This window comes from Ursus americanus, chromosome 24, assembly GCF_024610735.1.
Source record: "Ursus americanus isolate L20-20 chromosome 24, mUrsAme1.1.p, whole genome shotgun sequence".
Taxonomy (NCBI): Eukaryota; Metazoa; Chordata; class Mammalia; order Carnivora; family Ursidae; genus Ursus; species Ursus americanus.
This window is the reverse complement of record NC_142150.1, coordinates 37,339,296-37,362,371: the sequence shown is the minus strand read 5'-3', so window position 1 is coordinate 37,362,371 and position 23,076 is coordinate 37,339,296. Positions and strand designations below refer to the sequence as shown.

The following is a 23,076-nucleotide window of genomic DNA, read 5'->3' as shown; positions in this document are numbered from 1 at the left end:
CACATAGCCTGGAGGGGCGGGGGCCGGGCTGGCACCTGGCTGGCTGACCTGCTCTGCCACCATGCCATGCCTTTGTGGTGTCAGAAGTGGTCCACCCTCCAGAGGCCACCGTCCTGAAGAAAGTGTGTGGAATCTAAGCCCACGTTGAGAATCCCTGGGCTTTAGTCAAATTTTTCCTGCCTTTTTCCCCCTCCTGAACTCTGGTTGCACCTTGCACGTGTCCAGGGTTAAGGGCACAGGACACTGGGGAGAGTTAGAAGACGACTTGGCTTTGTAGGAAGAAGCTGAGAAATCGCATTCTGGCAACACAGTCCAGTCGCTGGCTTTGTTTCGGGTCCTAGTGGTGGCAGGGGGATGGGGGGTCAGGGGGGCACAGAGGGGCCGACGGGAGGAAGTACCACTTTCTATGAAAGGGCTTGATGGAGAGATGCTTCAGCTGGTCCCCCATGCACAGGCACCCCTGCTGCTCCTTGCTATCCCTTCTCCCCAGGCCCTCCCCACGCCTCTCCCCCCGCCCTGCCCCTGCCCTATGAAATCCCCAGGCGCCCTCCCCAGACCGTGGTGGGCCACTTGCTTGCAGAGCCAGCTGCCCGAGGACATGCCCTAAGTGCCAAGTTTAGATTCCTAGCTTAGTGAGAACGACACTTTGTTGAGTCAGCTGGGGTGAGGCCACTTGAAATGTCCCTTCGGCTGTCATGTTGGTCCCCTTCAGTACTCCCAGCGTCTAGCGGCATAAGGACCTCGAAGCTAGGCTTGTTACTGGGTACTCAAAGTGAGCTTTCCTTCGGGGTCCTCAGTCTCCTTGACTCAACAGGAGGAGAATGTGCTGGAATCAGGCCACACGCTCACAAGGGCTGGACACACAGTGACAACTACCCTCTCTGGCTCCGGGGCAGCCCCTGCTCGGCTCTGGCAGCTTGCTGTAAGGCAAGAGGGTGGGCCCGAGGGGGCCCCAGGCCTCAGCACGGCCCCCTCTGCAGGGAGGAAGGCGGCCCACATGTGGCTCGCTGGGGGGAGCAGCGCCCACCCCAGGCCTGTGGGCTGAGTCTTCCTGCTAAGGCCGGAGTCTGACAAAAGGCACCTCCAAGGCCCAGATGGTTCCTATTCAACTGTTAACCAAACACATCTTCGTGGGGTGCCCCACCCAGGTCTGCCATCACTTGGGAAACCATTTTCTAAAGAGACTGACACCTCCGTGCAGCTCCTTTCTTTGCGGGGGGTGGGGTGGAGGTTAAGTGGGCCGTGGTTGTGGTGAGGCCATGCACGGTGGCCATGCTGGAGGGTAGAGAGCTTTTATCAGGAAAGGTGCCAGCAGGCGACATTGGGTCACAGTCTCTGCCCTGCAGGGGCTGGGGCGTGCCTCCCCAAGAGGGGCCACTTGGCTCGTGGACTCTTTTGAGCTGAAGGCAATCAAGACTCCGAGGGCTCACGAGAAACTGTTGCCCCTCCTTTAACTACATAGAAGAATCTAAATTGGAGGTCTTTCCAGAGTGTTATTACCAGAGATAAATTTTATCTGAGTGGCCCGTCTGTATGGCAGGGCAAACATCTAATTACCCCACATCTGCTCTTCTTACTGCCCTGTGAAGAGCATTCCTTCCCTTTGAAGACCCGGAGCCCTCCCCTTCTCCTTTGTTCAAAACGACACGTAGACCTCATTCGGCCTGTCTTCGCAATTTCCACGTCTGTGTGGATTCCCCGTACACACTCCTATTAAATTTGATTTTCTCCCGTTACTTCGTCTCACGTCAATTTGATTCTTAGTCCAGCTAGTAGGACTTCTTGGGGGGGGGGGGGGGACGACGACACAGGAATTCTTGCTCGCCAACAGCTCTCCCTAAAAGCCACGTCTCAGTTCCCTCTCGAGGAGCCCCTCACCCCTGCCACGTGTAGGAAGGTGACTGGGTGCCCCTGTTTCCAGATCCCTAGCATGGTTGGGGCAGATCCGAGACCTGGCTTGGCCCCTGGGCTCTGCCAGGACTCTGGGTCCTGAGCAGGGGAGGCCGGGAGGCCGGGTTGGAGGGTGTTGGCAGAGTGCTGACCAGACACTTGTAACACGCTAATGCCCCCGGATCCCCTGATTCTGTGAGCACCCCTCCCCCATATCCTTCTAGTAATTCCCCGTGGTTCTTCCAGTGTTGGCTTCTGTGGCTTGGGCTGTGAGGAGCTCTTGCTCCCAGTGGAGACAGTGGCAGAGTGTGTGGAGGAAGGCCCCAGATCCAAGATACCTCCTTAGGGGACTGGTGCCCAAGGGCTTACTGGGGCCTGGTCCAGTCTCTGCCTTTTCTAGATCTTCAAGCTCCCAGGGAGACGTTCCCCTCTCGCTCGTCCTCCCTTCCTCGCTAAGGAAACCCGGGCTCTGCAGGGTACCGTGTGTGTGTCTAGACACCCTGACTGGCAGAGACAGTTTCCGCTGAGGGAATGAATTATTTAACTTCCAGGAATGTCCAGCCCCAGTCTCAGACTCTCGGCTTAGAAGTTTGCTGTGATGGGCTGAAAGCACTTTAGCTTTGAACTTTAAACTGCTGGGTGAAACAAAACCCCACATCGTCTAGGATGTACCAGGCACCCTCTTGGTGCCAGGCCCTGGGGTGGAACGGTGCCCTTGGGCTTGGCAGCCAGCGGTCCCAGAGATCCAGTGCTGTCTGTTCTAGAAGGCGTCTTGGGGCGAGGGGCTGAGAGGTAGCCATAGAATCAAGGTGGTGACGGGGCTCCGCGTCAGGGGACAGCTGCCTTTGAGCCACTCCGTTTTCAGGTGTGCAGCCCTCTGGCCACGACGGCTGTACCACTGTCCCCAGAGGGGTCCAGGGGCTGGACCGTGGACTGACGAGGGGAGGCCCTCTAGTTCACAGGAAGTAGAAGAAGTATTATTTACAAAGAACATATTAAAAAGACACTAGAGACCTGAGCCCCCCCACCCATGCCCCAGAGGGGAGCTTCCTTCCTCACTGGGGTCAGAGTCTGAGGAGAGAACCAATTCCTCTGGGTGCTGCTCCCCATGTGTCTGCTTGGGGGGGGGGGTCTGGTTTCTGGGCTGTGCCTCTCACGTCTCCCACACGCGGAGGGGCAGCCCAGCTGTGTGTGGGGTCTTCCCCGGGCCAGGCTCCAGCAGCCCGTCGCTGCAGGGACAGGGGACGTAGCTGAAGGCCCCCTTGCCTCAGTCCATGTTCTGGCTGGGGCAGAAATTACTTCTCGGCGGCGAACGCAGAGTGTTCTCAGGAGACAGGTCTGGCTCTTGGTGTTTCCTGCCTGGGGCCTGGTTCTGTGCAGAGAGAAAGAAACAGGTCAGAGGAGGAGACCTCACACCCCAGAGATCATTCAGCGAGGTGGGGGACAGGCCCCCAGCCCCCGGTTTGATGTCAGGGACAGAGGCTGTCCCTCTGGGTCATGGGCTGCTTCTTTCCACTGGCAGCTCTATAGGGGTGTAAGTCCATCGGGAAACTCTCCGGGGCTCTTTTGGGTGGCCTTCTAAGATGGACTTTGGGAGCAGGTGTGAAGATTGACAGTCCTTCTCCTATAATTGCCAAATCATCACCTGTCACCTGAATTGCTCATGCTTATTCTGTTCACAAGAATCGAGATGTGGGGCGCCTGGGGGGCTCAGTCAGTTCAGTGTCTGCCTTCAGCTCAGGTCATGATCCCAGGGTCCTGGGATGGAGCCCCGTGTCTGGCTCTCTACTCAGCGGGGAGCCTGCTTCTCCCTCCGCCCCTCCTCCAGCTTGTGCTCGCTCTCTCACTCACTCTCTCAAATAAATAAATAAAATCTTAAAAAAGAAAGAGTCAAGACGTGCAAAGCCCCCCCCCCCCCATTCTGCACGGGCAGGATGGGCAGGAGATGAGGAACTGAGGGTCTGGTTCCCATTTGCAGGGCTGTTCAGGGATCCCAGGGGGCCAGGGAACCGGGCTCACCTTTCACAGCCTCTGAGCCCCATGCAAATCGTAGTCACTATCGGAAGAGTTATCAGGCTGGGTGGAAACACGATGCAGGGCCCCTTCCAGAGCTGCAGAAAGAAAAGAGGCCATTTGCAGCAGGCTTACCCCACCAGGCTAGAGAGAGCCCCACAGACCCAGGACCCCGCGGGTGTCTGAAGATCACAGGGGCTGTATGAGCTGGTGGCTTGACAGTCCTGTATCTGTTTTGATCAAATCAGCCAGTGTTCACTAATGATACTGAACTCCAGGCTCCCTGGGGCTTAATTGTTCGTGCCAGTCAGGGAGCATTCAGTACAGGGCTTCTGCAGGCCCCCGCTAGCTCTGTTCTGCCTGGAAGGAATCCAAGGGGCCTCATTTACCATCCGGCCCACAAGGCCCTGCGGAGAAACAGGCCTGTTAGGTCACAGCAGTGCTGTGGTTAATGGCATCTCTGCGTATTCTTCTCTGGCTGAGTGGCTCACGGTCTCGGGGGGGGGGGGGCAAGCTGAGGCCCGTTAAGGCTGGATCTGTTCCATACCCTGCTGTGACCACTGTCAAAGGGCAGTGAGAGCCCCCTCTCCCCTGGGGCATCCCTTCTCTGGGCAATCACGAGCCCTGTGCTCTCTGCCGCTTTCCTACCTGGAAGCGTGGGCTGCCGCTTACCTGCATAAGCAGAGACGTGGGAGTTCCTGGGCGGCTGACTGTATTCATTCTCCACATGTGAGACGGAGGTGTTCTCAACCTGGGACCGGACGGTCGCCGTGTGGTTGCGATGGAAAGACACTGAGCAGAGGCAGGAGAGAGTGTCATTAGCCTTGCTGTTCTGTCCTCCTCCTCCTTCCCAACAGGGCCACGGAATTTAAATCTCTTGTTCCCCCTGGGTGATGGGGGAGAGGGCAAGGGCACCCACAGCTCCTTCAGTGCATCCCTCTGTCCTTTCTTCCTGGGCAGGTTCCTTCTTGCAGGGGCCAGACTTTTAGAGCAGCTTAGGGTCGGCCAGCAATCTGATTGGACGGGCGGGCCTTCGCCGGTCAGTTAGTCATTCATCAAGCATTTATTAAGCAGAGAATTGGAACTCAAGTGAAGGGCAGATATCGTCCCTGCCCTCCTGCAGCTGAGGGGCTTTATATTGTAAAAGAGACTTCACAACGCACCTTGACTTGCAAAAGGAAAGGAAGAATGTGGAGTGGGAAGTGGGAGGAGGGCCATGGTTCTATCCATCAGGGTGGTCTGGCTGTGGCTAGAGGGAGAGAGGATGAAGAACTAGGGTGCGGGGTGGGCTAGCTGCTTCAAACGGTTTTAATGTTTTAGAACTGGCCTTTTTAAGTTGTTCCGTGAGAAAAGGCTCGGACGACCCTTCTTGCAAAAATACCAATTAAGGTTCTGATAAGTCCTGAAATAAAGAACCAAGTCTAATGTTACTTAACTCACTGATTTCTGAATCTATGTGATCATGGAGTCCTCTTTCAGGTACCACCTAGTAACAATTGTTGACCACAGTCCCACCTTAGATGACCATGGTGGAGATCAGAGGTCTCAAGTAGCTGCTGGCTCTGATGATGGTCTGCTGTGAGCTGTGACCCCCGTGGATACTGGATGGGGCTGAGGGAGGACCTTGCCTCCCGGGACACTTACTGTTCTGGTTCATTCCTGTGGGGCCAATCCACTGGCGCTGTTTCTTCTGGCGGACTGGGAGATAGACAGGAAAGGCACATGAGGACAGGGGTGGGCAGGGATCATGGGAGGGAAGGATGGGGAGATGGGGGGGGGGGAGGCAGGAGGCGGCAGGTGCCGCTGAAGGAGGGACTGCTGGACTTCGCCCCCTGAAGTCCTTCGGGGCTCAGTTTTCTGACTTGCCCAGGAGGTAACTGGACCCATCTAGGGCTAAAGGAATGTGCTGAGCGCTGCTTCTTCAGAAGAAACAACCGCGGGGCGTTAGAACCAGAATAAAGCCTCGGAGGGCGCTAGGGACCTGGCTGACACTGTGCGTCTCCAGGCCTTCTCTTATCAGCCTCTCTAATCCACTTCCTGTCTCTGGATAATTTTTTCCAGAGTTCTGCAAGCCAAGGATACCGGCCTCTTAGATTCACAACGTGTGCAAACGCCCATCAGGCAGATAAAGAAACTGAGGCTCAGAGAGGAAGTGGCTCAATCAGCATCCTGCGTAGTCGCCAGGGGGTGGAGTCAGGCCTGGAACCCAGAACCAGAGGCTGGGGGCGTGCCCTAGTTTGAAAATGACCACGCCCCCTTGGCCTGCGGGTAAGTCGCAGCGGAGGGGCTGGGGGCGGGGGCTCGGGTGTGGGCCATCAGCGCTTACTACGTTCCTGACTTTCTCTTTCTGTTCTTAAGGGCAGGAGAGGGGCGGGGCCGGGTGGCAAAGCAGAGGTGCCCTCCTCCGCCCTTCCTGGCTCCCATCACAGGGGTTTGAAAGGGAGGGGATTTGGGGCACCCACACCTACATTTCTTCACCAGCTTCCTGTAGGCGTGAGGGCCGCACACGACCAGCAGCAGTGCCAGGAGCACAAGAGCCAGGACGATGCTCACCACGGTGCCTGCGCCCAGGCCTGCTGGGTTTGGGTCCTGGCCTGGGGGAGGCAGAGAGGTCAGGGCGGTCCTGCCTGGGGCATCAGAACTGTCGGATCAGAGGGAGGCTGCTGGCGGCCCCCTCCCCCACCCGACCTTGCTCCTTGCAGTAATTCACCAGCGTGGTTGGAACGCAGTTACACACCTGCCTCTACCCGTCTCTCGAATTCTCTGCTACCGGTTCATCTGGCCACCACCTATCATCCAGCAATCATTGGCCACTCTTGTTACCAACTATTTAACGTTCTACACTTTGCCAGTTGCTTATAAGTGATAACCTTGCCATCATATGCTAATAACCAGCCATCCATCCACCCATCCATCCGTCCATCCATCCATCCGTCCATCCATCCCTCTTTCATGCGTTATTCGATTACCGTTTCTCCCTTGCTTTTTTATCTTCCATCCTGGAAGACTAGAAGGTAGACTGAAAGCTCTCTCATCCATTACGGCCAGTCTCCTCTTTATGGCTCATGCTCATTGCTGTCTGAGCACCGTTGCCATCCCCATTTGCCACCTCTCCATCTTTTCCTAGGGCTCCGCAGCTCTCTGTCTAGTCCTGCAGCCTGTCCTTCAGAAACACGCTCACTGATTAGGTCCTAGAGGGAAAATTCGCAACTGTCCTCTGCCCCCCGGGGGCCGTGGTCAACTCACACTTGACAAACACCCTCTTGCAGTGGGCTTTTTTCTCTTGAAGCTGGTGGCACTGGGACAGCTTCTCCTGGGGACAGGAGAGGCCGCGGGTGGTCTTCTCGGTGGCATCCAGCACCCGGTAGGAGTTGACTTTGCCGCACTGCTGCTCCTGGCACACCTCCTCCCACCGCGCTGTGCTCTTGGCCCAGGGAACGTCGCACAGGACTTCCCACCGCTTGCCCTGGCGCACCTCCACAGAGCCTTCACACAAGCCGCCGCCCCCCACCAGGCGGCTCTGCACCTTGGGCTGGAAACCTGGAGAGGGGAAGCAATGGAGGGCAGGTGGCAGGTTTGGAGGGAGCTCCCTTGGCCCCTAGCCTATGTGCCTGGCCACTGGGGCCCCGTGTCGCTGGCCAAGAGGGGGCCCTGGCAGAGCCCAGCTTGTTGTGGGGGGGCTGGGATGACCTTCCTTTCTGTCCTTCCCTCCTTCTGGCATCTTCTGGCATTTCCCCCATCGACCTCTTTCCCTGGCATGTGTGGGCAGCTGCTGGTAGCTATCCTGAGATGTGACATCATGGGCGCTTTCAGGGAAGAAGCTGGCAGAGTGGCGATGCCCGTGGCAGCCACGGGAGGGAGTTGGCCCCCCGGCAGGTGAAGGTGAGAGAAGAGCAGTGAGGAACAGGCTCTGGGTCCCTGGGTCCACGTCCCTCTGAGAACCATCCTCTGATTTGCCTGCTGCTCCTTGGCAGGCGGGAGGGCTTTTCAGAAAGGTGAAACTGAGGCCCGGGGATGGGAAACACCTCCTGCTCCGGGTCCTGGCAGTTCAGGGGTGGGACAGACCCCAGGCATCCTGCTGCCCAGCCTCCAGGGGTGGGCTTTCATGGAAGGACTGGCTCCGTCTCTGCTTGTCAGGGTGGGGCCTGGGCTGCATGCCTGAGGCACACCTGTGCTCAGGTTAGAGGGAGTTCTGATCTCAGCAGCTTGGCCAGTTTCCATAGCGACGTCCATCTAAAAGGCCCTAGTAAATTTTCTACTTAGAAAGGAATTTCAAAGGCAAGCCCTCCCTGTCTGGTTTCACAGGTTGTAGACTGCAGGAGGGCATGGCAGGCGGGGCTGGGAGCCAGACCATCTCCCCTCATCAGGCGGAGAGACCCTGGGGGCCGCTTCTACCTGGAAGGGGTGGTGTCTCACTAACCACACCAGGTATCCACGGGGCTGGGGGGTGGTTGGGGGGTGGGGGCGGGTGTGCCAGCAGGATAGCCCAGTGGTCCAGAGCAAGGCTTCCCAGATGTGTGCACACACACTGCTAGGACCTTGCCGAGAGGCAGATCTGACTCAGTAGGTCTGGGGTGGGGCCTGGGCATCTGCATTTCTAACCAGTCCGATGTAGCCGGTGCCGCTGGTCCGGGACCATGCTTTTGGTAGCTAAGGCTCGGACAGCAGCAGGTCCGACTTCTTACAGTCTGGACTGGTGATGGGAGCCCACTCCCTCCCGAGGCATGCTATGATCAGTCTTACTTTGACCTGTGGTCTCGTCCTCCTCTGTTTCCCCAGTGATCCTGGTTCTGGGGTCCCCAAGACCATCCTCTTTGCTCTCCTCCCCTCAGCCACACCGGATTCACCAGTCTTCCTGTCATTGTACAAGAACCTCCGTGGGGAACTCTCTGGGGACCTGCTCTGGTCTCCCTCTGCCTGCTGTGCCCTGGGGGACCTCCCACTTGTCACCACTGCTCTAGCCTCATCTGTCTCTGGGATTTACAGACTTCCCTCCTGCCAGGCTGGTCCCCTCCCCCTGCCCCACCTGCTCTGATCCTTGGCACAAGCCACAATTCCCACCTAAAAAGCCTTCTCTCCTCTGTTCCACCAAAGCCACGCTCCTCTCCTCCTTCCAGACCCCTGAGGAGACCTTGCCTCGTTCTGGAAGTCCTGCTGGTCCCATCTTCCTGAGCGGCAGCCAGTTCGGCAGCGCCCCGGCTCTGTGTTACTTCGCGGAGATTTCTAGGGCGTTGGGTGTGAGTGTAGCCTCCCCACCCCACCTGGCCCTCTGTTTCCCTCCCGTTCTCCATGGTGCCCAGGGCCCTGTGCTCCACGCAGGGGTTTCGGCGAACAGGTGTTGACAGACCATCTGGGGGAGCTCCGTGGGTCCTCGCGGGGTCTGACTCACCAGAACAGACGAGGGCCAGAGCTTGGCCGCCCTCGTAGGGGGGTACTTTTCCGAAGCACTGCTCCAGGGAGGTGCAGCTCGCGTTCTGGATCTTCCATCGAATCGGCAAGGCCTTGCTCTCCCCTGGATCTTGTGTCCTGGTCGTCTCGGCCTCTGGCAGGTGCCTCAGGAAGGAGCCGCACTGGAGGGCCGCACACATGCGGTTCTTCAGGTCCTGGGTCCCGTCCTGCTCCTGCGCCTCGTAGCTGATGGCCCCCCCGAGGCTGCCTTGGTAGAACTCGACCACGCCGGCACACCGCAGGCCGCCAGTCCCGGCCACCAGCAGCAGCCTGGGAGGGGCTGCGGAGGGAGAGAGCAGGGAGCGGGCCTGAGTGTGGTGGCTGGCCCTGGGGGGCCTTGCTTGCTGCCGGCTCTCTGGCTCCAACACACGGATGAAGGAAAGACTGGCCGACAGCCGTGGGAGGTGGTGAGCCCCCAAACGTTGCCCAGGACCTACTTACACTAAACTTTTTCATATCCACCTGCAATTCCAATGGCACAGGGCATCCCATGTTTTTATTTGCTAAATCCCACACCCTGCCCCCAGGAACCTCAGAATTCTCTTACCTGTGGGCTCTGGAGTGGTGGTGGGTGGGGGGCTCGTGGGAGGAGGTGTTGTCTTCGGTGGCTCTGCAATGAGAGACTCCGGTGAGGGATGGGCAGGAGTCCTGGGAGGTTGGGGGGAAAGCATGCAGGGTCGGGGGAAGGCTGGGGGTACCAGACAGTTTGGAGAAAGACCTAGAACTCATGATGGAAGTGCCACTTGCCCCATTAGGCCCACTTGAGCCACACATTGTCTCTAAGTGTCCTGGGTGGGGTGGGCAGCACCAGCCCATTTTACTGTTGGTAAAGTGAAGGTGAAGAGGAGACAGTAACGTTAGCAATGGCAGAACCAGGTTTTCGACCTCTTCCATCCCACCAGACAACCCCTCAGCCTTTCCCCTGCAGTTCCCCACCAGTGTGTGTTTCTGGGGAGGCTTTGTTGTAGATCAGGACCCCCCTTCCACCTGCCGGCTCGGGCCCCAGATCCCAGGCCCTGGGCAGCCTCCCCCGGGGCTGGTGTGCACGCCCAGGGGACCCGTGCGGCCGGCTCGTCACCCACCTAGGCAGATCAGGCCCAGAGGGCTCCTCTGTTTGGGCTCACTGGTGTTGCAGTTGGAGAAGGACCCCAGGTGTCCGTAGCAGGTGACTGAGTTGTAGGGACTGTTGAAGTCAGGGATATGGGCCAAGACCAAGGCGTCCCCGCATGAGAGCCTCTGGCAGAGCTTCGAGGCCTGCTTGGGGTCCTCCCAGCGGCTCGGGCTCCGGCTCCGGCTCCGGCTCCAGCTCGAGTTAGACACTGTGTGCCACTTGTGCCCGAAGTGGACCTCCAGCTGGCCCTGGCACGGCGAGTTGGAGCCTGTCAGTTTCACTGGGTTCCCTGGGGGTCAAAGAGGTGTGTGTGTGGGGGGGGTTCCCTCCGTGGGAACCCTCCTCACTGCCCTCTCCCAGCCAGGATCCCATCCAACCAGGCTGCCTTCTGCCCCACGGGCTGCCTTTCTGGCTCCTGTGAGCTTTGTCCTCGGGGACATGGCTGGGGGGCGGGGGGGCTTCCCAGACACTCAGGTGGTCCCCCGAAGCCGGACCCGAGGGGATGGGGCTGGAGACCTCAGAGCTGAGGGGACCTGAGAGCAGCGGGCAAGGGGGTGCTCAACACCCCACTGTCCAGCAGGCTTGCCCACTCTGCAAATTCTGCGTCCATAGAAATAGGGCCTGTTGCCTGTTTATATGTTTCGCTTTCTGACTTCTCAGATCAGTGTCGTTGGGGGACGATGTAGACACAAGCGCTGTGAGAATGCTCCTTCAGGGGAACTTGACCAATGCATGCACGTCTGGAGCTACCCCCACGCTGGAGACGTAGGACATGCCCGTCCTCAGCTGGAAAGTTCCCTCACACCCAGGTGTGGCCGATTCCCCTGCCTCCAGCCTCAGGCGCCCACCGATCGGCTTTCCGTCGCTAGAGATGGTTTTGCCTCCTTTCAGATGTTACGTACATGGAATCATGCCGCGTGTTTGTGTTTCTGTTGTGCTGTTTTTCTCATCTGACCCCCTGCCCTCGGCCTTTGGGGTTTTTCTGCGTCGTTGCATTCACCGCATTCCTTTTTGTGGAATAAGGTCTCGCGGTGTGGCTATGCCACGGTTCTTTACTTAGCTACCGTTTGGCTGCTGTGAACAAGGCCGCATGGAACGTTCGTGAACTGATGTCTGTCCGTGTGGGCACGTGTTCCGTTTCTCTTGGGTAAATACTGAGGAGTGGAATTGTTGGATCGTAGGGAGGAAAGGGACTAGTGTGATTTTATAAAGCTCCGTGAAGTAAAAAAGAAGGATATGTATCTGTATCTGCATAGACAAGGAGAGACGAGACAGGAGTCCGTGTGGTTGTTACCTGGGGTGTGGGTGGGGGAAGGACTGGGCAGATGGGGGACAGAAATGGAAATGAGATTCTTCACTGTAGGTCTTTTCATATTTTTAAAGTTTTAAGCCAGGCCACTGTATTACCTATGCAAGAATCTTGTATTTATTTATTTTTAAATGTAAAAGGTTTTTCCAAATGATTGGGAGGTGGAGGTTTTTCCCTGGTTGGAAACTTCTAGACAGGCTACCTTTTTCTTCTGGGCTTGGAGCCCAGAGCGCAGGGTTAGTTCAAGACAAAGGGGGCTCGTCCAACCCCTGACATTGGCAGGATGTCCTGCAGCTTTCTCTCCAGTGACCAGACTCACTGAATCCTCTCCAGGGAACAGATGTTCTCCCCATTTAATAGGTGGGGAAACTGAGGCTTAGAGAGGACAAACCTCTTGCTAGAGCTCAGAGCTAGGATGCCACCGCAGGGCTCCAGGTTCTGGAAAGGCCCCTCCACGGCCCCTCCAGCTCCTTCTGGTTGCACGTGGCTTCATGAGACCCTCTAGCCACATTTCTTCCAAAACACATTCAGCGTGATGTTATCTCAGGAAATGTGAAAGAGTGAGGTCTGGGGTGAAATGAGTCTGAGAACTGCTGAGTTAAAAAATATTGAACGGGTTTCTTCATTGCAGGACTTCTCAGAGCCTTTTCCAGGCCTGTATACACAGTCTCCAGTGAGTGACGATGTTGCCTACTTTTTATGCAACATGTTCCATGAGCCCTGTTTGGGAGACACTAGCCTCTTTAAGTCCAACTTTGAAGGCAGGGCGTTCAACATACTTTACAGTCTGGTGCGGCCTCTCTCTACAGCCTCAGCTGCAAATGCATTTGACCAGGGAGACTTGGCAGGACCAAGTAGGGAACAGGACTTTGCAGGGTACATTATGGGCCAGTATGTTTTCTGTGCGTGGTGAGTGGGTCATAATAATTATCCTGAAACTAGCATTCAGGCGGTGCTTTATGACCATCTGTCGGCACATGGGTGTCTTTCGGCACACGGGCGTCTAAATGTATATGTGGGTGTACGTGTCTGTGCGTGCTGGGGCTCTCTCTCTCTGGGGTGGGATTCATCTGGCAGGACCCCCTACTGCCCGATGGAATTGCAGCCCTCTCCCCCCATCACCCCCTGCTCCAAGCCTCTGTATGGCTCTTCCTTACCTGAGTCCTCCCAGTAGGGCCCCCCGAGGCAGGAAGTGACTGCAGAAAGGAGAGAGGAGGGTCAGGAAGTGGAGCGTCCCTCCTGCCCCCCACCCACCTCACACCCACCCACAGCCTGAGCGGTGGCCTCTTCTGCACCCCCCCCAATATGGGATTCAGGGTTTCATATTACGCATCAGAACCCCTAGGTGGGTCATGGAACCAATTCAGTGGGTTGCAACTATCAATTTTTCCCCCATTTTAAAACTTCACTTTTTCAATGAACATCAGTAAAATGGATTTTCCTTGGTGCACAAATCGATGAACGCTCACACATGCAGGGGTCTGGGTGATCACCATGACAGCCAAGGTAACAGTCCCATCACACCCAACATTTCTGCGTGCTCTCCCTTTGCAAGGATAGGTGGCCTGGCAACCATTAATTTTGACAAATTATGTCATCATGCAACCGTCCCGTTTTTTACAAAATGAAACGGACCGGAATAGAGAACGTCAGAGTACACGGTTGGTTGTGAGGATACGGATCCCTTTCTGTGCGTTCGGCTGCGGCGTAAACCCTCGTGAGCGTTGCTTTCAACCTATAAGAGCTTGAACTGCCGTTGTACAGAAGCAGAGGAATGACCTAGAATGGGAACCCCAGGCATCATTCGCTACTGTCTCGTATCCCCGAGGCGGGATAGGGATGCCAGCAATTTATCTTCAACAGCTCAGTTTCTAGAGGAGGAAATCGAAGCCCGGAGAGATGGCGGGGGGGGGGGGGGGCTGAGATAGCACAGCCAGGCGGCACAAAGGAGTCAGGACCAGAGCCCCAGTGGATGGGGCTCTTGGGGAGCTGGCCTCCCATCTGGTGTGGCTCCTGCCCAGGCCCGTTCAAAAGCAACGGGGTCCGTTTGGGAAGTCCCGTCTGACTCTGGAGCGGGGGGGGGGGGGGGGGGCAAACTGGCCCATTGCGGGGACCCTCACGGAGCAGCCTGTGGCCAGCTCATCTGTGGCTGGGGTGAAGGTTGGATTTGGGTGGGCCTAGGGTGGGGGGTGGAACGCTCCTATGGGCTCAGAGCACCCCCTCCACGTTTGCTCCTCAGCTCTCTCTTGAAGTAAGTGCTCTGATTTCCACCTGTGGGACCCCTGGGCTTTGCAATTGGGAGCCAGGACCGTCAGGGTGACGGCTTTGGAGCGTAAATGGTTCCACTGAAATTGCTTTTGAGAAATTGGTGTTGTGTGTTAAAAAAAAAAAAAAAGTGTGTTTTAAAAAGCCTGTTCTGGCCTGAGTGTTCTGGAGCTGGTGGTAGAATTGTAAGGGAAGACAGGCCCCAGCCAACCGGCCCTCTCCCTGCAGCCAAGGCTCCCGGGTGTCTGCGATCGGTACTCAGAGCTGGGGGCACTCAGGGCCTGGGGCAGGTGCGGGGAGAACGGCCGGGGAGCTCTGCCGGCCGGAGATAGGCCTAGAGCCAGACAAGAGGGCTCGCCACTTCTCTTCCCCACTCGAGACCTTCCTACTCCACAGGTCACCACAGTCAGCATTCATTATCAACAGCAGCTACCAATTATTGAGCACCTACTGTCTACTCAGCACTCAGGTGCCTCCTGACAGGGATCACTGTTACTCTCCACACGGCTCCATGACGGGAGTTGAATATATGCATGGTGTAGACGTTGGGAGAGGGAGGATGCCCTGTCCAGGGGGACACTGCCAGCAACTGCCAGGGCCTGGATTCAAACCGTGAGTCTGCCTTCCCAACCCGTGCTCACTGCCACCTAGTTGTGCCTCCAGAGTGCCAAGTTTGGGGGTGCAGACATGAACGCAGCCTAGACCCTGTCCCCTAGGGGCTTGAGCCTCCTGACATTGGAGCCCCTGGGGGCAGGGGCCGGACCAGACCATTCTCGCAGATCTCACACGGGATGGCCCAGGCCCCACTCAGAGAACATGCTTGGGAAAGACTGAACAAAATGCCATGTAGAGGAAGGGGGTCTGGGTATCCCAGGGCTTTGCCGCCCTCTGGGTGCCTCATGTCCTCGGCAGAGCAGGATTTCCTGGCTCGTCCCTCCTTCCCCATCACCGTCACTATCACTGTCACCATCATCACTGTCACCAGCATCACCATGACTACCATCACCATCACTGTCACCATCACTACCACCATCAGCCTCCCCATCACCATCACCACCACCATCACCATCACCATGACTACCATCACCATCACCGTCACTACCTCCATCAGCCTCACCATCACCACCATCACCATTACCATTACTAGCATCATCACCATCACTACCACCATTAGCTTCACCATCACCACCATCACCATGACTACCATCACCATCACCATCACTACAACCACCAACCTCGCCGTCACCACCATCACCATGACTATCATTACCACCACTACCTCCATCAGCCTCCCCGTCACCACCACCATCACCATGACTACCATCACCATCACCGTCACTACCTCCATCAGCCTCACCATCACCACCACCATCACCATCACTACCTCCATCAGTCTCCCTCACCATCGCTCTATGAAGTAGATACTATTGTTTTTTTTAAAGATTTATTTATTTATTTTAGAGAGAGAGGAGAGAGCACATGTGAGCAAGAGAAGGGGCGGAGGGAGAGGGAAAGAGAATCTCAAGCAGACTCCCCATCCAGCACGGAGCCCGACGTGGGGCTCGATCACACCACCCTGAGATCACAACCTGAGCCAAAACCGAGAGCCGGATGCTTAACCGACTGAGCCACACCGGTGCCCCAGTAGGCACTTTTATTTTGATCCCCATTTTATAGCTGAAGAAGTAGGGAAGGATGAACTAGGTGGCTAAGCAGAGGTCACGCTGGGGCTGGGACTCGAAGCCAAGCCATCTGTCACAGACTCTGTGCTCTTGACCGCTGGGCCAAGCTGCCTCCCCTCCCTTCGCCAACGCCCTGCACGATCGCGGCACGCAGACGTGATGAGCAGGCATGAACTTGGAATTCCGTTCAGTTAGTGAACCACGCCATGGGGAGACTTTTCCACGAACTTGCTCTGTGATCTTGGCAAGTCACTCAGCCTCTCTGGACTTGGTTTCCTCACCTGTAAAATGAGGAAGTCAGATGCCACGATCCCTCACCTTCCTCTCTGCTCAGACTTCTCTGATGTTTACCCTTTAGTTCCTGATGTGTCTCAGTGGCTGGCAGGGGCCGGGCAGAAGTGGACGGTGCGATGTGTGACTGACTCGGAGCCTTCTGGGTGCTTCTTCTTTCTGTCTGTCCAGAGATATGCTCGGGTTTTCATTGTCCGCGACATATTTTCATTCTCATAGCTGCTCCTCACAGGGGTGCGACCGACAGCCTCCTTCCCTGGAACCCTGCCGACCACACTCAGGTTCTCTGTGAGCCCCCCTGGGGCTGCAGCTCAGCCGGCCCCACGTGCAGCCTGAGGCCCATGGCTCTGCTGCTGCAGGAGCTTCAAACAGAGGCCTGGAGACCCTGGGGACCGTGAGGGATGTGAGACTCGGATGCATTGTGCCATTTCCTAATCCGCCATCCACAACTGGGGCCGAGCCCCTGGGGCCAGGAACGAGAATCTTCCAAAGGCCCCTCCTCTCCCCTGCCAGCCTCCTCTTGGAGCCCCCCAGTTTCGGGCTTGGAGTGGCCGATCCCACGCAAACAAAGCGCAGGGCCCAGAAAGCCAGAGAGTTAGAAGGCATCTTGGCTCTCCTGGCCTCTCTCTTCAGCCCCCCATTTACAGAGACTCAGCCATTCTGAACCTGCTGCACGGGCGGGGTCTCCGTGAGGCGTGCATGCATTCCTCAAGGCAGCCCGAGACTGTCCCACCCTCACCCCCACCCCCTGTCCTCTTGCCTCCCCAGCATTCCCGGTGAGTCTTGCTCTGGTTCGCAGTGCAGCAACACGGTAGGTAGGCAGTCTCAGGCCCTGGATGGGTTTTATTTGCTCTGTGTGGGGCTTAACATTTTTTTCAGTCAATTAAAAAAAAAAAGTGCTTCTTTCTGTTTTGCTTGGCTTAAAAAAAAAATCCCAAGAGCCAGATGTTTTTGAAAAATAGGATGCTCTGGCCCCATCGGGCTGTATCCCCGTGAGTCCCAGGTGGCGACCTGTCCGATCTGGTTGGCCGGCGCCTCCGAGGGACCTTACTGTCACCCTGTGTCTGGAGATCCAGCTTCAAACTCGTGATACTTTCTGCAGCGAAACGTATGAATTTTCACACTATGTGGGATGCACAGGATTATAAATAGCCTGCCATTCGTTCAGGTCAGGATTTGCACCGAAGGCGTTTTCCCGAGATCCGCAGATGCTGTTGGGTTTGGGAATCGCTGGTGCGTGTTCCGGGTTAGCGGTTCCCCTTTGCAGTACCAAGCAGAGCCAGAACTTGCCCAGGCTGGCCGGCCCCAGGCTCACTCACAGAGCGTGCTGGGACCCACGGACATCGGCCCTTGCAGCCGCCACGCGCTGGGAAGTGGAGGCAAGGCAGCGGGGGCCCGGGGAGGAGCTGGGTTGCGACTGGTAGGAACAGTGATAGTGAGCGTTCATGGCCCTCTTACCGCGTGCAGACCCCAGGGCGAGCTCTCTGCGCGGGAGACCCTACCTTCTCCCAACAGCGTTACTGAAGGGGGCTCCTATCACCCTGTTTCCCAGATCAGGAAACGGAAAGACTTAGCCCGGTTTGGAAGTCAGATGTTCCATCTTTTCCAAAAACAAGGAGCCCCCTCTAATAGTCCACAAATGTCTCATGAATTCACAGCAAACACCACACGTCGGACTGCCTTTTGGGGCGTTCTGGATTTTTCTTCCTTTCGTCCTCTGATGAGGGGCTGACCTGGAAGTTCAGAAATCCCGCTTTTCTGACGCGACACTGGTCAGCGGAGCGGTGTCTACTCCATGTCTGTAGCAAGGCTCTAGGGAAACAAAGATCACAAAGGCCCCACGTTCTGTTTCCCGGTGGAGTACCAGATGAAGTGGCTGGTTTTTGATCAAGAGTCTTTTTATGTGCAAGACACGCTGAGAGTCACACCGAGCTAACGCCAGGAGAGGCCTGGGGCCTGGCGCCCGCAGAAGGAACAGCAGATGCGGGCCTCTAATCCGGCTCACGGGGCCTGTGCCCACCCCTGGATGTGAGCCGATCGCGGGCACGATGGCCGTCACAGTCTGAACCGTGACCGCTCTCTCGCCGGTGGCCCGCTGCGTCCAGTGGAATTTGCATGAATTTCATGCCACATATGCGTCTCCACTGTGACAGTGACAAGCCCTCTGTTTTGTTCAGAGTTTCACATATCCCAAACTTTTTTCCACCCACGGCCCCGCGAAGAAGGGCCCACACTCATTCTCATTTTCAGATCGGCAAACTGAGGTTCAGAGAGGCCAAGCGACTTGCCCAAGATCACACAGCTTTGCTGACGGTAGAGTCAGGACAAGAAACCCCATCACCATCACCTGACAGGGCCCTTCGGGAATCTACCACTGGAAAAACCTGGAACCTGCTCGCCCGAGGGTACAGGTAGGGGAAACTGAGGCCAAGGAGGGAAGGGCTTACCCTGGATATCTCCATGGGAGTCTGTGGTGGCACAGGGCCGCCAACCACCACCGATTTCCTATCCTGTTCCCACCACCTCTGTCCCAGCTGTGCCCCAAGGGAAAAGCGAGTTTCAGGATTCCTGTGGGAACCGGACGTGATGATGGTGGTGGTAGTATCATCATGGAGGAAATGATCTGGGGCCATATTCCCTCATCTGCAACTCAAAACCCAAAACCATATGTCTTTTCTGGTGCACTCGGAGGGAGGGTATTCGCAGCCTTTATGGGTCTCTCCTAGGGTGCGATGTCCTGTTTCACTGAACGGGAATGTGTTTGATTGGGGGTGTTGCCCGAGACCTCAAGGGTGGGTGATGAGCACACAGCCCATACACAGTATGACCCACAATCTGGAAAATTCTGAATTCCCAAACATGTCTAGCCCGAGGTTTGGGATTAGGGTGTGTGGACGTGGAAAGGTGTGGGGACGTTCCTTTCGAGGGCACTCATCACACTTCCTCCTCTGCTCTGTCCCTCTGCCTGGATCGTCCTGCTGGGGCCCACACGGTGTGCTCACTCGCTTCCTACAAGCATTTGCCCAAACATTGGCTTCTCGTGAGACCTGCCGCACCCTCCCTGGGTAAGCGTGGCCCCCAGCACTGCCAACCCCCCAACCCCACCCCACTCATGACCTCCCAGTACCCATGCCATCACTGTCCGTCTCCCCATCACACCCCGACTCTTATGTTGGATCGGCCAGGGCGGGGATCTCGATGGTTCTGCTGGGTCCCCAGCACTGAGAACGGAGGCTAGCACGTAGTAGGCGCTCAATAAACGCTTGCTGTCTGAATGAGTGAATGAACCAGATTTACAATCGCCTTGTCCTTGAGTGTGGGCGCAGTGGTCACCCCCATGTGACAGATGAGAAGGCTGAGATTCTGAGAAGTGTCCTTGTCATTTGTGAGGGGCCCAACAGAAATCAAACCCCTATGTGCGCGACTCCAAAACCCCACAAGCCTTCACACGCATGCGTGCACACGCCAACACCCATGCACACAAGGACACACACCGCAGGTACACACGGCACGCACACATGTGCTCACACGTGTACCTACACGCATGCACACACGTGCACGCACGGACGAGGGGTGCAGTCAGTTTTACCAGGTGGAGCTGAAATCCCTCCTTGGTCTCTGCGGGGAGCACCTCTGAGGAGCTGGAGCTGGATGGAGTGACCGGAAGGGCCGGTGCCAGTGCCCGAGCCCCCGCTTCCTCTGTTCCCCCCTGGAGGTGGGGAGCTCGGGCTGCTGGATTCTTTGCGCCCAGAGCCAGCAAGGGCCTCAGTCTCTGTGCACTGGAACAGCAGACTGGGGCAGCCTGCTCGAAGCTAGAGCCCCTGTGCCCCCGTGGCCTGGGAATGCCCAGCCCCTCTTGGGCCTGTCCTGCCCGTTGTATTGGCCCTTGCCAACCCCCATAGGACACTTCCTTCTTTCCTCTGCTTGTCTGGCCCCTTCCCTGCATCCGGGTCTCAGAAGAAACGCCACCTCCTCCGAGAGGCCCTCCCCTTGGACGGGGCCCGTTCCTCAGGGAACTTGGCCACAGAGTCCCGGCCGCTGTTGTGTTCTGCACTGCACTTCCCACAATATTTAGGAACTGTAACGATTTTGGGTGCTCCGTCCAGGAGGGGAAGGACTCCCGTCTTGTGTGCTGGGGGATCCCTGGTGCTTTGTTCAGCGCTGGGCACGAGCAGCTGTTCCATACAGATTTGTAGACGGAGAAATGAAGGCGGGAATAGACTCTCCGCCGCGTCCCACCTCACTCGTTCCCTGCTGACTCCGGCCCTGGTGATGATGACAGTACTAAGTGCTATGGCCATCGGTGCTTACTGAGCCCTTCCTACCCTCGAACTGGCATTCCTACTCCGAGCTCTGCATTCATCCATTCGTTTAATCCTCACAAATCTCTACGAGACACATACTCTTCTTATTCCTGTGTTTGCAGAGGAGGAAACTGAAGCTTACAGAATGGTCCAAGGTCGCCCAGCTGGCAAGCGGCAGCCCAGAATCCAAACTGCAGAGCCCAGGACTTTGGGCACGGCCCAGTGCTGGCTTCCGCAGTCCTGGTGGCCGGGCCCTCACCAGCAGGTGAGCCCCAGGCAGGCTGGGGCTAAAGGCAACGACAGAGGGGACCAGCTGTCACTACCACTCCAGGTGGACCGTGGGCATCTTCATGCCCCAAAGGTCCCCAAGTCACAACCTGGATGGCCAGTCAGGAGACACGGCATCCCCAGGGCTCTGGTGGTGAGGTGTCTTTTCCCGGAATGGCTCAAAGGGTAGGCGCGCTGTTGGCCCCCAGCCCCAGCCCTGGCCCTGGGTGTCCCCTGCCGTCAGCATCCCCTGCCCTCGGTGGGGTCATGTCTGCTCGAGGGAGTTGTGACCTGCAGCCATTTTCCTACTTGGGGGAGTGGCTTTGGTGTGTCTTACGGTACAGGGGGCTCCGGGAGCGCGGGAGTGCTGGGCGGGGGTCGGCCCTGCTTCTCCCTAGCTGCTGTGTCCTGGGCTTTGCTTCTCGGCTTTTCTTGAACTCTGGTTTCCCAACTATAAAATGGGGGCCACGGGCCCACCTACCTCAAAGGCTGCTGTGAAGCTTACAGAAGAAAACGGCTTTAAAGGTATTTTGTAAGCTGTGACCCAGGGAACAATGGGAATGTTTATTATCCGCCATTTCACACACACACACACACACACACACACACACACACACACACCCCGGAAAGCATGAGCTCCTGGGATTCTGGATGGTTCCATACTCCGGGGGAATGTGCTGCCTCCCAGTCTCTGTGACTCTGGGCTCTGCTGGCCTCGGGGAGCAGCCTGACCCTGCCAGGAGCCTGGCCCCATGATGGGCTTCAGATGGGAGGCCCAGCGAGCAGGACCCCGTCCCCATCCCCAGCTGGGAGCCTGGCTAGCCTCCCTGCCCCAGTAGCGTCAGAGGCCACAGGTCAGGGCAGGAGGGGCTTAAAGCCCCCGTCCTAGGAACCCCCAGGCCCAAGGAGGCCACAGCAGCTCCGTGGGAGGGTGCCATCTCTAGGCCTCTGCCCTGGGGACAGAAGGCATTTTGTATGTCTTGTGGTTCATGTGAGAAGAGCTGTGCGAACATGTCTGCACCTGGGCCATCATCACACGAACGGGCAGAAGGTAAACCTACATTTGGAGACGTGTCTGGCCCATGAACACACACACACACTTCTCATACACAGATTCACACAGACACAAACACACACATGCATCCTCACACACACATTCACACCTGCTCACGCATACCGACTCACACGGCACACCAGCCTCTCTAGGACGGACTGAGGCTCCCTGAGCAGGCAGGCAAAGGCCCCTGGGTCCTGTCCCTCCAAACTGGGAAGCCGTAACGCCCCCCTGTTCCCACCTGGCCTGCGGTCAAACATCTTTCTCACCCACAGTACCCTCCAAACCCTTCAGAAGTGGCCAGACCTCATCCAGTTCACCCCCTGCCTTTCATAAATGGGGAGACTGCCAGCTTCCATCAACTCCCTCCCAGCAAACAGGAGGCCCCAGGCTCACCCACCTCTAACCTTACCCCCGGCCGGCTTCTCAGAGGCCCCAGATTGCTTCCACACTGGCCCCGGGGGCCCAGGTTCTGAAGCCCCTCCGCTGGGCCTGGAGTGAGAGCAGACCCAGTGTGCGCTCACACCCTGGCTGGCCGGCCTGGCTGGGGTCCTCTGGGACAGAGTCAGGAGGACTTGGAACTAAGGGAGCGTCTTTGACACATGCTCAGCTGTGTTCTTAGAGGCAGCCCCTGCCCTGCCGCAGCCCACCGTGCTCAGAGCACCATCAGAACTGCCCAGGAGACAGTGGGTGCCCTGTACCTGGGGGCATCTAGGTAAAGATCGGACATCAGGTAGGTGGGGGGAGCTGCAGAGGAAGCTCGCACTAGATGGGGGCCGGATGACTTGATTTCTAGACTGAGAGTCTGATTTTACATGGGTCCCACCTGGAAGGGTGCAGGAGGACCCCCACAGTGCAAGAACGAAGCAGAGCTGGGACAGGTGGTAAAGGGATGGGGGGACAAGCAGGGCAGCCCCAACCCTCCGTGATGCTCCAGAGAGGGGACATGTGGGCCTGTGTCAGACCAGGGCAAGAGCTGGCATCTCCCCCCCTGCACCCCGAGTCCCAGTAGCCTGGTGTGTGTCCCGGTACTCACCCAGCACCCCCAGCAGGTATAGGGCGGCGAGCGGCGGTTGCTGAAACCCCATGAGCGCGGCCTCCTCCTGCCTCAGTCTTGGCAAGCTCGGCGCCCGTGGGTGAAAGGTGTCTGGTCCCGGGTCTCCCACTCAGGGAGGAGGGGGTGGGGCGGGCGGGCGCAGGCAGGGGTAGGACAGGGGAGCAGGAGGCAGTGTGGGGCCTGCGTCACCCGTGTTTGAAGTTGAACTGTCAACTTCCTCCCGGTAAAACCATCCGCCCCAGTTCGAATGGCGGCCCTGGCCTCTGCCAGCTTCCTGCCTGAGGTGTCCGGGGCTGGGGCAGTGCCCCCGGCCACACCACACGGGGACGGGGCCACGCGCGGGGCAGCTCTGGGCCTGGCTGCCGGGAGGGAGGAGGCCTGGCCC

General features: G+C 57.4%; 1 protein-coding gene across 1 annotated transcript; it reads right to left on the bottom strand.

Annotated features, from left to right (window-relative positions):
• Positions 1–2,845: 2,845 nt before the first annotated feature.
• Positions 2,846–22,798, bottom strand: CD5 (CD5 molecule). Its single transcript, XM_045787107.2, has 11 exons — positions 22,671–22,798; positions 12,929–12,967; positions 10,434–10,751; positions 9,899–9,961; positions 9,293–9,631; positions 7,150–7,443; positions 6,372–6,497; positions 5,548–5,601; positions 4,576–4,695; positions 3,910–4,001; positions 2,846–3,262 (listed from the first exon to the last, which is right to left on the bottom strand). Exons 1-10 carry the CDS (start codon positions 22,720–22,722, stop codon positions 3,913–3,915), a joined length of 1,494 nt encoding a protein of 497 aa, XP_045643063.2. The 5' UTR covers positions 22,723–22,798; the 3' UTR covers positions 2,846–3,262; positions 3,910–3,912.
• Between the last annotated feature and the right edge of the window lie 278 nt (positions 22,799–23,076).